The 19,130-nt window shown below is 34.4% G+C and overlaps 1 protein-coding gene across 4 annotated transcripts in view; it reads right to left on the bottom strand.

Moving 5' to 3' along the window:
* LOC123680482 overlaps positions 1 to 19,130 on the bottom strand; it is a 129,571-nt gene that overhangs the window by 54,104 nt on the left and 56,337 nt on the right. For 3 of the 4 annotated variants that reach the window (XM_045618403.1, XM_045618402.1, XM_045618405.1), the window contains exon 3: positions 8,685 to 8,887. In XM_045618403.1, coding sequence (XP_045474359.1) covers positions 8,685 to 8,843 — 159 coding nt within the window. In that variant the 5' untranslated portion in view covers positions 8,844 to 8,887. Of the gene's footprint in view, positions 1 to 8,684; positions 8,888 to 10,073; positions 10,080 to 19,130 lie in introns of all 4 variants that reach the window. The other variant, XM_045618406.1, reaches the window with a different exon arrangement.

Here is a 19,130-nt window from a genome sequence, read left to right as displayed (position 1 = left end):
ATAAAATTCATAACAATCGAATAATCCATCGTTGTTTTATTGCAATTTAAAGTTCTATAGCTCTAAAAAAAACACCCTTTACGAGATAAAAGGCCCAATTTTAAAATTTCAAATGCAAACCCATCTCTATAGCTGATTTCAAAGTTGGGCCTCTTATCTCGTGTATGCCCTTTTGCACCCAAAATCTGATGGGCTCAATCGATTCAACGTGAAAAATAACTAAGGACCTCAGTATCAGAATATGAATTTTTGCATCCTGACCTGAATGAAAGCACCCGGATTTTCGAACAAAGAACGCAGCGCTGCCCAAAAAAGGACGCAAAAATTTTGGTTTCAACCAAATCGGATGTAAAATTTCCTGCTGAATCCGAATCTGCAATAAAAAAAGATGGGTTTGCATTTGCAATTTCAAAGTTGGGCCTCATATTTCGCAAAAGGCCTTTTTGGGTCCAAAATCTGATGAGCCCATTCGATTCCTCTGGCGAAATAAATTCACCGTTTCCAGACTTTTGAACCACCCGGTATACCACAAAACTACATATAGGTATATCTAAGAGTGCAATTGACTCATGAATGAATAACTTCTTTTCGGTGTTTTCTTGGTCCTATTGACACCTTAGACAGGGCTCTGTTCGTTTTGTACCCATTTGTATACCTTATGGTATACAAATATCACTCAGAAAACAAGGTTGTTTCCCACAATTTGGCTCAGGTTTGTTCATTCCTCATAAGGTTTTATATTTTTCAGAAATCACTAGAGGATATTTTGTTTCAAATGAAGAATATATTTTATAAGAATCCTCGAGTAATTTCTTGACCTCCATGTAGATGAAGAACTAAACTGGCAATCTCATATACTTACAACAACTTTGCAATAAGATAGGACCTTCAGTTTATGCTCTGAGGATTATCGCAAAGTATATCGACTCCACCACGCTAAGAACTACATTTTATGGAACAATAAAATCCCAACTGAGATTCGGAATAACTTTCTATGGCAGTGGAAATATTTCATCTTCATTTGTCCTGCAGAAAAATGCTGTCAGAATAATGTATAACCTGAAGTTCATTCAGACAAATATTTTAACGATTTATGGGATATATTCAGAAATTTCTTCTCATTTTTCCATATGAATCAACAAATGTTCACCAATTATAGAGATTTTAGAGAAAGATATATGTAATACCAGAATCTTATTCAATAATCTTCCGAAATATAGGTTGACAAGTAAAAAATAAATACCTACAATGCAGATGCCTGAAACTTTTCAATGGTCTACCTGAAGTATGTTATACAGAGGAGAAGCAACTTTGAATTATTCAAGGGAAAAAATTTCAGACTTCTTTTGAATATAGAGCATTGAGCATCAATTTTTTTCATTTGACACTATTTCATTTCATTTGTTGTCAGAAACTTGTTGTTGTTAACACTGAAATAAAGAGTGTTTGTTGTCGTTGTTGTTATAAACAAGGTGTTCCGATATGTATAGCCACCCCAATTATTCAGCAACACTTTGTGTATATTCTTCAGTAAAATCTCCATGCATAACGCCATAAAAAGTTATTCATGTAGACCTGAGTTACATTCGAGGTGTAGAGCAGTGAAAAAAAGGAGCTTGGCTTGCCCTCAATGACAAAAAGCACTTCACACAGATTTCTAGAGATAAAATAAAACGTGACTTGAAAGGTCAACAACGAAGCAATGAACTTACGATGTCGATGAATTCTGCTTGCCTGGATGCCAATTTCGTTTCCTTTTCTCACAGGAATGAAATATTTCAAATCCGTGCAGTGCGAGAGTTACGGGATGACGAAAATCTCACTTAAACCCATATTTTATTCTTTTAAACGAAACACGATCGAAGACAATGCGTGGGAGATGAATTAGATCGACTTTTACTTTTTATGGGCTTGTTCTAGGTAACAAGACGTTATCAGTTGGCAGTATCTCTCGAATTTCGATCCGAAAGTGACCTTGAATTAATATTTTACAATGTCACATGAAGATGAAGGGTTTTTCAATAAGAGGTTTGATTTGGAATAAACCGCTATCTGGGCAGCTGTCACTTTTGGAGCTGTCATATTTCGAAATTTGACAAATAAAACAAGACCATTACTGAAAATGGAATAATACACGATTCAACAATGCATTGAAATTGTTAAAATTCACAAAAAAAAATCACAGTTCGCAAAACTGAAGAACTTTTGAATTGTCGTGAAGCACCCTTTCGGCTGGCACACCATCTCAACTGGCAATGGTTAAACTGGTTGAAATGTTTGAGCTATTGGGATACTTAGTGATGTTAAGGCCCAGTTTCACCAAATGCTTCAATCTTGACTTGGCTCTTAAGTGAGGCCTTAGATCACGATTAATGTAATGTAGCGTTTCACCACACTCCAAAGCGCCATTTAATCGACCAATCGCGATTTAGCACTAATCGGCCATTTTTGAAGGATTATAACCTTTCAAGTTGAGATTAATAATTATTTATCAGTATGGAACTCTTGTCTATGTAATTATTTTTCCGGAAATTTCTAATTTTTGGGTCAATTTTATCAAAATATGACTATATGTATAGGCTCAATATTTCCCATTTAAAATACACGTAAACTTTGTTTTTGTGTTTTATGAAATTTATTGCAAAGAATAATTTATTGATATGTTTGATTGAAATATTATTTAAGAAGCAGTTAAACTTGTTAATAAAAATAAATAAGTTAATAAAATTACTTATATATCATTGTTTTTTTTCCAGAATGTGTGGTTTTGTGAAATGGGATAATTTCTTTTTAACTTCTGCAAGTTTCCGACATTTCGAAGTACATCACTCGACATTTTCGGCAAAAATTAACTTTGTTTTTTGTTTACAAGATGACAAATGATTTGAAATGTTATGAGTTATGAATGAATGACACCGGACAACTAGCGCCAATGGTGGTCATCACTGCTAATACGATACAGAACACTATATAACTTTTTGTTCACAACGTTGCCAAATGGTTTGACTATTTAATCGCGATTTAGTTAATCGCGATCATCTTCGGATGGGTTGATGCATGGTGAAACAGAAAACACTGTTAAGCCTGCTTTAGTAACAAGCGGAGTTTAATCAATCTGGGATCAAGTGTTGTTTGGTGAAACTGGGCCTTAGAACCGTAGTGTTGACGAAAACCCAGATTTGTTCATACCCCGTCGATCTTGAGGATAAAGCATTCCACAATTGACATTACACATGAAGATCTGGGTCTTGAGGCTTTTAAGTTCAGTTACACAAGAACTCGAGCCGGTCGATCACTAGCAAAGTCCTGTCTTCGCTGATTGGATCCTTGAAATGCATCAAAATGATCCGGATTTCCATAAAAAAAATCATCTTCAGTGATGAGACCCATTTTCACCTCGAAAGCTACGTTAATAAGCAGAATTGTCGCATTTGGATCTTGGAAACTTTAAGGATGATTATTGAAAAGCCCCTCCATATTCAACAAGTCACAGTTTGGTGCGATTTTTGGCTGATGATGTGACTGGAACTTATTTATTCGAAAATGAGGCTGGTGCAACTGTTACGGTGAATGGATGGCGCTGTCGAGTTATGAAATAATAATTATTATGGGCAGAATTAGAAGATATGGTCGACATTTATTTCCAAAAAGAAGGCGCTGCGTACCACAGAAGCAAAGAAATAATAGCATTCTGCAAGAAAAGTTTCCTGGTGATGTAATTTCTAGAATAGGTGATCACAATTGGCCTCCAAGACTTTGTGATTTGGTCTTTTTTTTTGGGGTGATGTGAAAGATTCATAATGGTTCAAGACCCTAATTAGAAAAACCTTCATGAAATAACAGTGGGGATGTATTTTGATTAGAGTATTTTGTGTCTTGAATTTTTTTCAAGAAATAACGCATTCTTCAACTATTGAAAAAAAAATGCGAATTGCTCCTAACCTTCAAGTCTCAAACGTACCATAAAAATTTGTAGTACCCAGGTCTCTTTTTCAAAAATCATCGTGCACCACAGAATAATAACATTCTACCAAAATTATAGATTCTCAAGACTAGGTTGAAACAAAATTGCAGCAGAAGATTAAATGATTCCATAATTCGTTTACTTACTTTGCTCCTCTTTACACGAAATTTTTTAATATATTCCATTTTGTCACTAATAGAATCTTTGTTCAATAACAGTCACCGCACACTATAACAGAATTTTTATATTATATATCGCGAAGTTAGTAATCTACATGAGAAATAGAAACTGCCGCGCAATCAAATGCAAAATACATTGTAAACAAGAAAACTTCAAAGTGAACTTGAATTTGTTCGCTTTCACTCGATTTAGGAACCGGCGCAAAACTAACAGAAAAACGTTATTGATAGAACAATATAAAAAAGCTATCAAATATACATAACCTTGCGAAAATTTCCGTGATTCTAAAAAGAATCAATGGTTATTAGTGATTATACTATTATATTTCCATTGTACAACAAATCACATAATTACTAAAAAATTATATTGGTCGATTAACTTGTTCTGTAGTTGAGGTTCGGAATATTTCATCAATACGATTTTAGAATCAATTGAAATATATCAGATACGAAATGTGTAACATGTTTATATAATTCGGATAATAACCTATATTCAATAACAATTTGACTTGAATAAACAAATAGGTAGGTACACCTATTTGTTTATTCCTTCTTGTTTTTTTTTGAGAAAAAAAATCATATTAATTTTCTAGTGGTTCATCTTACACATTGAAAAATTATATACCCAATGCCACAAGATTTGAACTCAGGCGTTTTTATTTACAAATTCGGTACGTGATATATTATGATGAAAATTTGTTTTTTTTTACTCCTCTTACAGAAAATGACGAAATTTGTACAACTCACGAAATATGTAACTGTAAAATCAACCATCATTGATTCGTATGCTAAGTTTAAACGTGGTGAAATGAGCACCGAAGACGGCGAACGCAGTTGACGCCCAAAAGAGGCTGTCACCGACAAAAAAATCAAAAAATATAATTTTGGATGACCGTAAAGTGAAGTAGATCGAGACAGAAAACATTGTGAAGATATCATCTGAACGTGTACATCATATACACAGCGATTACTATATCGCGTTATTGGATAGTTTGAAGGATGAAATCTTTAAAAAAGACCCCATTTAAAGAAAAGAAGGTGCTGTTTATTAAGACAATGCGCCATGTCAGGAATCAATGAAAACAATGGCAAAATTGCATGAATTGGTCTTCGAATTGCTTCTGCATCCACCGTATTCGCCAGATCTGGCCCCCAGCGACTTTTTTCTGTTCTCAGACCTCAAAAGAAGTCTCGCTAAAAAGAAATTTAGCGCCAATGAAGAAGTAATCGCCGAAACTGAGGCCTATTTTGGAGCGGAAGACTTATTGTACTACAAAAATGGTATCGAAAAGTTGGAAGATGGCTATAATCGCTGTATCGCCCTCGAAAGCAACTATGTTGAATAATAAAATCGAATTTTACAAAAAAAATGTGTTTTACTATGGTAGACCGGGGACTTTTCAATTGGTCTGTTAATTATCTTACAACTCTATTTGTGTACTTTTACTAAGATCTCATTAATTTCCATGAAAACTTGTGGTAATTCGAGACACAATTTTTAAACGTGTTTATTAACGAAATAAGTTTTTTTCGAGATCAATATTCAAAATCTGTCACCTAACCTACTGCGAAAAAAACTTGACTAAATCAATCTTCACACCTAATATCGGCCAGTCGATGAATAAAATCGACCAATTATTCTTACCAATTCAGTCTTGCCACACGAAATCGGCTCGTTCGATCTCCAGCATCCCATTATTCATTGCTCAAGGATTGCAAACCCACGTTCCTTGTCGCTGCTAGGCAGTACAAAACGAAAAAGAAAAAAAAAAGTGGAGAACGAAATCGAAACCGACGGTCGAGAAAGAAAGCAAAAGCATCACACGTTAACTTCGGACCGCATGAAATTTTAATGGATTATTTTGGTGGATTCCTTCCGATGACTGTCGGGAATTCTTGCGAGAAGAATTTGTTTTTAGCGTCAAATTGGAATGAGAATTCAAGAACAAAAAGCAGATTGAACGGTGTGGAGGTAGGAAGAAGTACCGATTTATCGATTTTCTGATTTATTATTGCTGTTAATGAGTTCCAAGAAGAATTACGATATTCGAAGAAAATTTGACAAGGTACAAATTGATCGTCAAGACCTCATTTGAGATCTTACTGTAATGGAGTTCCAAATATCATTACATATCATTAATTTGACACATTATCAATTTCTTTTCATTTACTATTGAATACAAATATCTAGTGAACTGTATTAAAAAACTTGTTTGGATGCAACGGAATATTTTTTAGTATTGAAAATTTAAATATTCGAAGCAAAATTCCTAACTTACTACTGTTTTTTTAAATTATTAAAATCGTTCATTGTGTATCTAGATATCTAGTGCGATACTTTATCGGACGCCACTGCGTCGCTAGAGGGAGAGCAAGGCGGTTCTGAGCCCCCCCTGAAATATTGAATGAGCAAATAAATACAAAATGAATTTAACATATACTCGATGGACCTGGAAATTTTTTCAATTCTTAATTATTTTTACACTTGTTATTTCCATTATTTATAGAGCAGCACATTTTGAATTAGACAAATGTTAACTTAAGTCTGCAGAGTAGGTACATATCCTTACCAGGAATTAATGTGTCAATACTTGGTTAAGCTAAAAATCCTCATCGAGCAAATCACCACGATGAAAGTTTTATGAAACCTACCATAAATATTTCAGAATTTGTGGACTGCAAATTCCATAATTCTAAAGTATTTTTATATTAATTTAATTTTCGATGACTCTTCGGTACATTTCGGGCAATATCTGACAAATAACTTGACGGATGTTGGTTTTCAGATCGTCAATAGTCTGAGAATTATCGGCATAACCCCATAAAAAAATTGAAAGGCGATAAATCACAAGATCTTGGTGGCTAATTCATATCGCAGAAACGATGAGAAAGTTACGCATCCTGGGATTTTTCTCGAAATAAAACCAATCGGTAATCATTTGGCTATAGCGATGAAAATTGATGACACCTTTTACATTTTCAGAGAGGAGTACGGGCCAATAACTACATTAGAATAAATTGCACACCATACAGTGAGTGTTTTTTTTTGTGGATGTAATGCTCTCTCAGCAGTGACATAAGAATTTTACACTGCCCCATATGCGGCAAGTTAGCTTGTTTACATAGCTACCAAACCAAGTAAAAAAAGTGCTTCATCGCTGAAGAAAATCCATTGCAAAAAATCGTCATCCAAACATTGTTGTCCAAGCACCCAATCGGCATATGTTCTACATATTACATGGTCAGCTGGCTTTAGTTTTTGTGTCAACCGAATCTTATAAGGATGGAGTACAAATCCAGATGCTAAATACGCCTCAGCGTGCCATAAGAGAGGTCCAAATGTTGTGCGCGACCAGGAATGGATAAATTTGGATCTTCTTCAACACGTTTGCTTATAGCAGCAGTATTTTCAGTCGAATTGTACGCCTAGATGGACGACTATCTCGACAATAATCTGCCCGTAATGCACGAAACGCATTTACTGAAGAATCATTATTTTTGTAATGAGTAGTCACAATTTTCACATGTTCAGCGGCAGATAAACGATCGATATTGTTGAATTGTAAACTTCAACCATAGAGTAAAAACATAGATAGAGGAAGTATACGAAATTTTTACATGTCCCCAACATGGTTAGATCACGTTGTAAAATTGTGATATATTTTCAAATCCACAATTTTACTATATCATTATGAATGAATATTATAACGAATGAAATATATTTATTTGAATGATTCCCGATTAAATATGCAAATTTAAATATTTGGAATCCGATATTTTTCCTAATTATAGAATTTATAATGAGTATAGTATTTATTATTTTCTGTATCTACTTGCTGCAATCCAAGGTTTGGCAACTTTTGCTCTCCTAGTGTCATCGGTTGTTTCACGTCGTTTGGCGCGCTTGAAGTTTGTTTTCCGAATTTCTGATATATTTAGGTATTTATTTCAATATATTTTGAGTATATATGAAACATTGATTCACTATGGGACATGAGTGCGTTCTTTGTGGAGAAACTCGCATATTGAGTAAAATATTGAATCACTGATATGTTTTCATTTCCGCGCGCTTCATGTTAAATTTGATAGTTAATGTTGGGGACAAAATTTGCTCACTGAAAATGACATGACTATCTATGTTTATTACTCTGAACCTTCAACTAAACATATGACCCTTCATTGAAACAAGGATATGAAATCCATACCACGACATAGATAACCCATGCATTTCCAATTTTGGTAATTCTTTGTTTTTTTTTATATTGCAATTTATTTTGTTCAAATGGAACATTATACAGCAGGTTACAAGAATTTTATTGTAGATATTTGTGACAGTTATATTTATGAAGAATTTAATTAAGTTAGTGGATTACATTTGTATTGTTTTCAATAGCCGAGTGCTAAATTAAGTTTATTATATTATATATTAAAAAGACTTAAAACTTTGCTCAAGATATTCTTTTCTTTATTTACATAAAATTGGATTAAATGTAGAATTATATTCTCAAGTAATGATAAAACCATAATAATATATGCCTTACCAGCGAAACAGATCTCTGCTGTCCAATGGTAGACGATTCCTCTTGCTCAGTTGGACAGTCTGAGAGTAGATGGGAAGGGGGACGTGAACAGACCGAACGACGGCCCCCTGAGGGCAGCTGGGAACGAGACTGGAGACTTGGCTCTTCCTGGTCACTCATGGCAACATCCTAGTCGCTTATTTGGCAATAGACCGGCGTGTAGCCTGAAAAAAAAAAATCGAGGACGTTCTTAGTTGTTCATGAATACTAAAATTTCATGCATTAAACGGACCATGAAATTTTCATTACCAATTAATTAGGTTTTAATGGAGGCCCGTCTAATGGTTATCACATAGTCTCGGCCATATATACAGGGTGGTTCACCTCGATGATCTATTAGACGTTTATGGAAAACTGATCATAGTTTTGTGCTAAAAATGTGGTTGTTGGGGTTTGAGACAATGATCTTCTCTCTAAAATATTTTCAGTTCTCTACAACTTCCGGTTATACCGGAAACAGAATACTACTTCCTTATTACAAGTGGTACGCCCAGTATATTGTTGCATCTTAAAATAGCTTTTTTGATGACAATTTCAACAATTGGATAAAACTCAACGGTTTATGAGTTTTTCATTTTCGAATTTGCAAATACGTATAGTATTATAAGATTGTTTGGACTAAAAATGTACAGGGTGTTTATTAGAAGATCATGAACTTGAACAACTCAAATTCATCAAAACTCAAGATTTTCAAATTAGAAGTTATATATTTTATTATTTCAGTCAATTCTAAGTGTAAAAAAGGGGGAGGTTATTTAAGCAAACCCTATAACTAAAATGAATACTTTAAGAGTTATCGAGGAAGAACCATAAATGAGCAATTTCTTACTGCGTGGATAGGGATTCATCAAGCCAAGTAGCTTGACATTTTAACCAACTACTTGACTAAACAATCAAGCTCGAGGAAAATTACATAGTTGAGCTTGACTTGACTTGATTTCAGATATTTATTGCTTAACTTGATATCGAGCTACTTAATATTACCTGAGCTTGATATTCACGCATCGCACGGCATATATTTCTACAATCCCGTGCGCGTTTGGACTAAATAAGGGAATTCCTCGAGCGCCGAGAGACTGAAGCATTAGCCAGTGTGACTTTATTAGTAGTTTCCTCACATTTCTTTGAAATCTATCGGTAGATTTTTGTAGTTTTAGAAATATCTTTCCAAAACGGTCAATGATTTTTATCAACGCCATTTAGCTCCTGTTGAAAGAAAATTTTCCAGAGATACTCTTAGAGTTACAAAAACCCGCAATAGGTTAGGCGACAAATCTCTAAGATGCCTCATATATCTTAGATCCTAGATGGAAAATTATGAAATCAAACAAAGCCTGGAGGTTTCTGCATATTAAGAAAGTTTGTTTTTTTAGTATTTTTTATTTTTTTATGATTTATAGTGATTTAATTCATGTTTCTATATCAAAAGAGTTGATATTTCTGGTTTTTTATACATTGAGTTCAATAAATAAAAGTGTTTTTGCAAGTTTCCTTCCCATTTCATAATTTTTTTATTGATGTGACACTACACAATAAAACCGCCAAAAATCAAGTTGCTTGATATGATTCAAGTACTTGATAAATAAATACTTGACTTGACTTGAGATTGAAAAACTACTACTTGACTTGAAATCAAGTCAAGCTCAAGCCAAGTAGCTTGAAAATCAAGCCAAGCCGTGAATTCCTAGTTACTTAAGTAAGCCTTATACCTAAAATGACTACCTACATCAAGAGTTATCGAGGAAGAACCTTAAACGAGGAAAAACTGCAATTTCTAACTGTGTAGAGTAGTCTGTAACTTCCGGAAAGAACCTAAAATTCGATGTTATTATGAGTAATTGAAAATTTTATTGGTTTATGGAATTCTAAATAATCTCAACGAAAAATCAATTATAATTCATGAAATGCAAAATTTAGTTATCGAAACATCGTATTTCAGTTTCTTGCTGTGTTTTCCGGAAGTCAAACATTACTCCACACAGTTAGAAATTGCGGTTCTTCTTCATTTAAAGTTCTTCCTCGATAACTTTTGGGGTATTCATTTTGGTATAGGGTAAAATAATAAAAAATATCGGTTCTAATTTGAAACTCCTAAGTTTTGATTAATTTGAGTTGTCCAAGTTCATGATCCTCTGATAAACACCCTGTACATTTTTAGTACAAACTGCAAACAGTCTTAAAAGTCTACGTATTTACAGAATCTAACATGAAAAAAGTTTTTTCGAAAAAAACTTTTTCTGCAGAAATTTTCAAAAAAATTTCAGTACTCGTCGCCACAATTTTTTCATAAGAATCCCATTAACTCTTAAACCGTTGAGTTTCACCCAAGGTATGGCATATTGCTGAAATTGTCATCAAAAAAACTATCTAATAATGGAATAATATACTGAGTGTGGCATATGAAATAAGGGAGTAGTAGTCTGTTTCCGGTATAATCGGAAGTTGCAGAGATCCCATTGTCCCAAACCCAAACATGCAAGTTTTCATCACAAAATTATGATTGGTTTCCATAAACGTCTAATAGTCCACCACGGTGAACCACCCTGTATAAACGAACATTTCTTTCCCGTCAAGTTCACGATCGCCTGCCAATCTCGCGCAATTGAAATATTGTTCGTACATTTATTGCTGCAGTGATTATTTCACGTGAAATATGTATTCATAGTTCATTGAATACAGATAATCAACTTGTCGGATTGGAAATGATTAATGGCATAATGGTGTTTGATTTCTAAATTGTTTTAAATGGCACTTTATACGGAGTTGTTATTGAATAGTTCTCGCAGCTCAATACGGAGGTAATACAAATTGATCCAATAAGTGAATCACCTCATTTTACCTCATGAACAACTAATATAGACATTTGAGTCAGAGAAAAACAATTGTCGGTAAATGAATTATCGGCTAATCAGCTTTAGAGCTTTTCCACAAATTGCAGACCTAATAATTCATGTTAAACTTTTTTTTTCAGTCATAAATATCGTACATACCCATATCAGGAATATTTCATATCGTTTGTAACGTTAAAATTCCCCATGACACTTTAAGACTGATTTCTAAGGGTGGTTTGGCTTATTTGGCAACAAAACTCCTACCCAGGTTTTTACAAATTCAATAAAATTGAAATATACAAAGATCGATCCTTTTCACTATAATCAAATAATATTGAAATAAAAACTTAACTTAAATCAGATTTTAATGAATTACTGTGCTATTAGGATGGAACCTCTTCTGTAGATTATTTTCAGCCATTTCAACATCAGATCTTAGCAGGAAGCTATAGTACTCCAATTCCCATTCAGCGACGTTGAAATAATAACGCCAAGTGTGACGCAGGTATTCTCTCAGTTTCAGGAACTCAAGTGCTTTAACGTACGTACTATTCCAACTTCTATATCTCAAGGAAATACTTCTTGATATTTTTCAATTCCAAGAGAGATTTTTGTTGTTCCAATACCACGGGAAGTGCGAGAATCCCGACACAATTCTTGCCGAGAAATTAAATTCTTAATCTCAAATTAAACTAGTAATGGCTGAAATCTAAAACAAGATACGTATCTCGATAATTATTGAAAATCTTTCAGAAAATTCTCTCTGTTTCTTTCTCTGGATACGTGCATCCGCATCCCGACCAATTCCATACGATGAATCAACAAATTACCGCGTCTTTGAAAATTCCAGTAGCATAACATGAATCGAAGCGTGCAAAATCGTTGCACGTTATTGGCAGAAAGTAAATGATTCTTGAGATTTTCACCGATGTCTTTATCTTGATCTTAGATCACATTCAATTGAATGAATACAGTGTATATTCAACATAATTTTTTATCATTTCCTCATCATAATTCACGAAAATCAAAATAGGATTACAATGGCCAATTCAAGGATATCGGGTATGGTAGTCAAACTCTATATAATCTATCTCATTTATTGTACCATCCTAGCTTTTTACGAATTTTGAAAGAAAATGTATAGGGTTTTCCAATAGGAGGTTTCATTTTCAATAGGGCAGCTGTCATTTTTTGACATTTTACAAGTAACAACTACGCCATTAATAAAAATGGAACGATACACGCATCTAAAATGCATTGAATTTGTTCACTCCATGGTAAAATATTGCATGTGATACAAAAAATACAATAAAGGTAATCAAATTAAATATGAATTATTCGAAAGTAAACACCAAAAACACAAGAAAATCAAGTCACAACTAATTCACTAATTCATGAGAGATCTTTCTTTAGCACTCTTTTGAGCATCGAGAATTTATAATGAAAGACTTATCGTCTTGAAACTGATGTTATAAGAAATAATATTTTTGTACACTCAGCCGCATAAGGAAACGTTTGAATTTTATGATAAGCACATAGAGACATCCAAAATTTTTTGATTGATGCGACTCTCAATTTTTCTTTATTATTCGGAAAAGTATCTTAACTTCACGTCAGTGCTTCTCTTGCATTTTTATAAATCGGATCACAAAATAACATAAATAAAAAATCAGACTGAGGAAAATATTTTCATCGTACGATACCACATTCATCATCATGAACTTTTAAAAAAAACTTTAAAGAGTCTATACGAAGAATCATAAAGCAATTATTATATGCTGAAATCGAATGTCAAATACGGCCATAACTCTTCCTTACTTTAATTTCAATCAACATAACAACTCACTGGCGGGGCTCGCATGTACATGAATCAAAATAATATGTCATAAATCAAACTGGGGAGGGGGGGAAGTCGAAGTAGCTAAATGAACATAAATGTTTTATACGAATTGATTTAGAGCACTAGGTACTGATGAGCAGGCGATGCAGCGGAACATTTGAACATCTGCTCGGGGATGGTTTCGGTCTAGTGGTTTAGACTGGACGACCGTTGAAATTTGGCTAGGGTGAGGGTTGGAAGCTTCAGGTTCTGTCAAAAATTGTCTGACCTGGTCCCCTTGGTTATTATAATTGTTTTCGATCGGTTTGAAATGTAGGCCAAATTGGATGGTCACCTGACCTAACTTCTATGGACTTTTAGCTTTGGAGAAGATTAAAAGATATAATCTTCACCATAGATGTTAGGTCAGGCGAGTTAGCCGGCCACCTGTTGGGAATTCGAACTTGACTTCAATAAAATATTAAGTATGCTATTTTTTTGGAATGGTAATTTTCAGCTCTATTGAAATATGTAGAAATATACGGGGTGTACCAATTGGAAAAAAATGTTCGTAGCGATATCTCATGAAATATCAGTTTGCGGAAAATTCATTTAACGTCATTGAATTCTACGTTAAAAGTTGCTACAAGATTGTTTTTACAAAAATGAAGACTTTTCAACTGAAAGAAGTTACAGCAATATTTTGAAAATGAAATTTTCGAAAAACGCCCTGTTACTATGTAACGGTGATAGCTATGGAGATGCGGATATTGAGTTTCTCATGGAAATTGGTCCTTAGACACCGACACCAGTTTTCATTTATCTAGTATAGAAAAAGGACCCATTCAAAAGTGTTCAATTTGGCCCACCCTTTACACTAACCCTGATTTCAATACACCTTTGGAATAAGTTTTTGCTCGAATTATTTCCAATTCTTTCAACTTTTATTGAGGATCAATCCTTTCCAACATTTTGTTTATTGGTTTATGCCTTTGAGTGCACTAGTTCATTTTTTAAGAGACAAATGAACTCCAATTAACAGTTTACCCAATTTCTAGAAAATTTTTTTTTTTCAACGAGATGGCAATGCTCATTTTGCTATAATTTCAGTTCGACAGCTCAGGTTATGAATCCAACAATGAGGCAACATTATATTGTTCAGTTTAAATGATAAGCAAAATTGATTCAAGCAAACTTGTTGAATTCAAATTAAAAATCAAACTTAAAAACAAACCAATTCAATTGTAACTCAATTATCTAAAGAAACGTACTTGTCCAGTGATCTGAGTAAAAATTAAGTGAGAATCTCGGAATCTCAAAACCTGTATACACAAAAATGCATTTTTCGACAAATTGCAAAAATTATATCGAAGTCATCTACGGGGTTTTTCAATAAGAGGTTTCATTTTGAAGAGTGCGCTATCTGGTCTTAGCTACCACTTTTGAAGCTGTCATCTTTTGACATTTGACAAGAGGAAACTACGCTATCACTAAAATGATAAACGATTGAACAAAGCTTTGAAATTATTGAAATTCACTACAAAATTGGTGAAAATTTCACAGTTCTCAAAATCAAAGCACTTTTGGGTAATTGAGAAGCACCTTCAAGGGCGGCAATAGTCCAACTGGTGGAGAAATTTGAGCTGTTGGTCCAAGATAATATAATAGTGATGTGAAGAATCGAAACCGTATACTTCGATCAGGAACAACTGAGAATATTGTTGCTGTAGCCCGAGTGTTGACGAAAAAAGGTTTTCTAATAATTTTTTATGGCCGGAATTGAATTATATTGATGTGAACTACGTTTAATTTCAACAAAACTGCGATACCTGCCATACAAGCAACGAAACAATCGCAATTTTGCAATAAGAGTTTTCTGTCCGTGTTATTTCTCGAATAGGTGATCACAATTGGTCATCGAGATTTTGTGATTTAATACCTTCAGACTTTTTCTTGAGAGCCACGTGATAGATAAGGTCTATGACAATGCTCCACGATCGATTCAAGACTTTAAAGATAGAATTCGTGGAGTTATCGAAGACATGCAGCCACAAATGTGCGAATTGATCATGGAAAATTTCATGAAAAGGATATGGTGCTGCTACCGTAGTTGTGGTGACCATTTGGCTGATATCGTTTTTCCCTTCACAATGAAATAAACATCTATCAATTTCTCTGAAAAACATACTATTTTTTTTTTATCGAAAAGGAACCTCTTATTGGAAAACCAATAGAGTAATAAACATAGATAGAGGGAGTATACGCAATTTTTACACGTCCCCAACATGGTTAGATGTCATTATCGGATTGTGATGTATTTTCAAATTCACAATTTTACTATATCGTTATGAATGTATATTATATTGAATAAAATATATTTATTCGAGTGATTCCCGATTAAATATACAAATTTTAATATTTGGAATCCGATATTTCTCCTAATTTTCGAATTTATAATAAGCAGAATATTTATTATTTTCCGTATCTACTTGCTGAAATCCAAGGTTTGGCAACTTTTGCTTTCCTAGTGTCATCGGTTGTTTCACGTCGTTTGGCGCGCTTGAAGTTTGTTTTCTGAATTTCTGATATATTTATTTCAATATATTTTGAGTTAATATGATACGTTGTTTCACTATGGAACATAAGAAGTGCGATCTTCGTGGAGAAACTCGCGAATTGAATGAAATATAGTATCACTGATATGTTTTCTTCTCCCTGCGCTTCATGTCAAATTTGATAGTTCATGTTAGGGACAAAATTTGCTTACTGAAAATGACATATGCTTCCTCTATCTATATTTATTACTCTGAGGGAAAACCCTATATAACTCACATTGAGAAGATCGAATCTATTGTAGAATGACAGAAAAGACAATCAAACGTGAAGTATTTCACAAACCATTTGTCAGAAAAGTGTTAGGTCCACTTCACAGGAGTCAAAAATCAAATCCTAATTTTGATACCCCTAGAAGATTACAAAGATTCTTGATTGATATCGTTTGCATTGCTTAAAAAAAAGAAGCAAAAGCCATGCACCACCTTTATATACCCTTACACGTACTAGAACTGGTTATGTATATTTTCCGCACATCCCTTTTCTAGTGTTGACGAGAAAGGGGGCAAAATGAATGGTGTAATGGTTTGAACACAATAATCAAATGATTCTGCTTGAGAGGCAGGAATAATATAATCCGTTCTAGTTTTCGGTTCGATTCCAACGTGAAAAGGACTCACCTTCCACCATTTCAAAATAGGTGAACTTCGGTTCGTCACAGCCACGTATTTTCAAAGGGGGAGCGCAAAAAACTGAAGACTAGGAACATCAATCATTTCTCATTTTGTTTTTTCATAGGACGTTTTGTGTATTCCCTCTGTACTCTGTCAATTTGAAATTGAAACAATTTATGTACCCTAGCAAGTTGGATGCAAGCACAGTAGCAGATTCTGCACATACCTTTCCCACTGGGTTCTTCAGTGCAGATTCATTTTGATTCGGTGCAAAAATCGCTTGATCGATTCCTTCAATTTTTGGAAAAAAAAACCTTTGAATGGTAGTTTAGATTATGATATACTGTTTTTGTTTTATATCACTTTGAAAATTGAAGAGTTTTTCAATCGTAACTCAAGTCTTTCAATTATGAATTTCAATTTCAATTTTGGGAATTTTTACATTCTGATGACAAAATAAGAATCTCTTTAGAGATTTTTCAGAAGAAAAGATTGTTCGTTCTCGTGTATTTCATATTGAATATTCAGAATATCAATAAATTGAAATATAACCGAATAAGAAAGTGACAAATAAAAATTTTACTTGGAGGAGTTTCTAGAACAATTGGTAATTCGATTTAATGAAAAAAATTTTAAATTCATCTTTGAAATTATTGAGACACGATTGATAAAATTTTCAATATCCGCACAGAATAAAAATAGATCTCCATAATAATAGAACATCACATAAGAAAACTAGTGAGGGTTTGAAGTAGGAAAAATTACGTGAGGTCAGGAGCTTTTGATCGGTCGTTCATTCATTTGCCAATTGTGCCCTTGAAGACCACATAATTGCATGTAGGTATGGCCAAGGGGGCAACAAGGTCAGGAGCTTTTGAGCAATCGTCATTTATGAGCCAATTTATCGCTTAGAAACCACAGAACTACCATTGACCACCAAGATAGTATTATTAGGCCACATTCTCAAATTCTTTGGAAATACACATGGTGTATCAAAAAACATTTGTTCTTTAGTATGGAACACCCTGTTTTTATTGAATTTTCAGATTGGATTCAATAAATGAATCCATATCTGTTCGAAATTTCATATAAATAACTTTCCGTGTCTACATCACCACGGACAGCCAGACCACGCTGAGATCCCTGGAATCGTATTGCCAGGAGTCTCTGTTGACCTGGGAGTGCCGTAACACCATAAGTCAACTGGCCAGAGACAATAAAGTGGCTCTTTTATGGATACCAGGGCACTGTGATGTTGAAGGAAACGAAAAAGCCGATGAACTTGCATACAGTGCATCAAGGTTAACACCTGCTGGACCTGAGCCTTTCTGTGGGCTAGGAAAAGACCAATATAAGACAGCGGTACAGCAATGGAAGTTGAATAACAGGATAACCCACTGGACAAACACTCCTGGACTCACTCAGGCCAAGAAACTCGTAATGATTTCACCTACCTACGCCAGAAAGCTCTTGAAGCTGTCACGAGCTAAGCTTACGGTGATGGTGGGACTGCTGACGGGGCAGTCAGCAGTAGAGATTTACAGGCTCTGTGGATCAGAAGCAGCAACAGCAGAACACGCATGGTATGCAATTGTCCAGAGCTGGCTGACCTAAGAACCATTCATATGGGGAAGCCTGTCCTGAATTCCCGTGAGGTAACGGCCAAGGCCCCTAAGGAGGTTGTCAGTTTTATCAACACCATTGACGACCTCCTTGGGTTTCCGTGAATGAATAGGGTAGAGAACAAAAGATCTACATGGTCGCAGTTCACGGAAGATAATGATAATAATGATAATGGAGCCTAATGATACTGTGGCGAAAAAAAAATTCGAAAATTTCAGCGCTTTACCGTAATAAAGTATCGCGTCATTGGTGGAACACCCTGTATACAGTTCTGTGGTTTATAAGGGTGCAATTGGGGCATAAATGATCGAGCGCCCAAAAGTCTCTGACTCAACGTGCATTCCATATGTCCAAAAGCTTCACCAATACTTCACAAAAATATTCTTGAGTCATAAAACAGCTGATTAAGGGTTTATTTATTTATAGTATATTATTCAACGAGCGGTAATGTAGGTCATAACTCACGCAGATGAAGTTTGCAGCACGAGCCGCAGGCGAGTGCTGTGATTCATCAAGTGAGTTATGACCATTACCGCAAGTTGAATACTATACTTTATCTACGACTATATCAATAAATACTAAGAAAAAAATACAGACTTAGAATATAGACAGAAGGAATGGGAAATAAACATATGTGCTCGATCCCAACTACAAGAGAGATGGAAACATAGTGTCAACAATCACAATCGAACTAGCTTCGGCTAGCTCGAATTCAGTATAGAGTATGTACAGACATAGAACTATATTGAAAAACCTCAATAGTTGCCTATAAAAATGCATTCAAATATACCAAAAAACATTCCCTGTAAATGACGACTTAATGACCTTACTGCAACAAACTCCTTTATATTTTTTTCGGGCAAGTAATTCTGTATGGTTATCAATCATTAGCTGTTTGTCTTTTGAA

Source organism: Harmonia axyridis, chromosome 5 (assembly GCF_914767665.1).
Source record: "Harmonia axyridis chromosome 5, icHarAxyr1.1, whole genome shotgun sequence".
NCBI lineage: Eukaryota > Metazoa > Arthropoda > Insecta > Coleoptera > Coccinellidae > Harmonia > Harmonia axyridis.
This window is presented reverse-complemented; position numbering and strand designations above follow the sequence as displayed.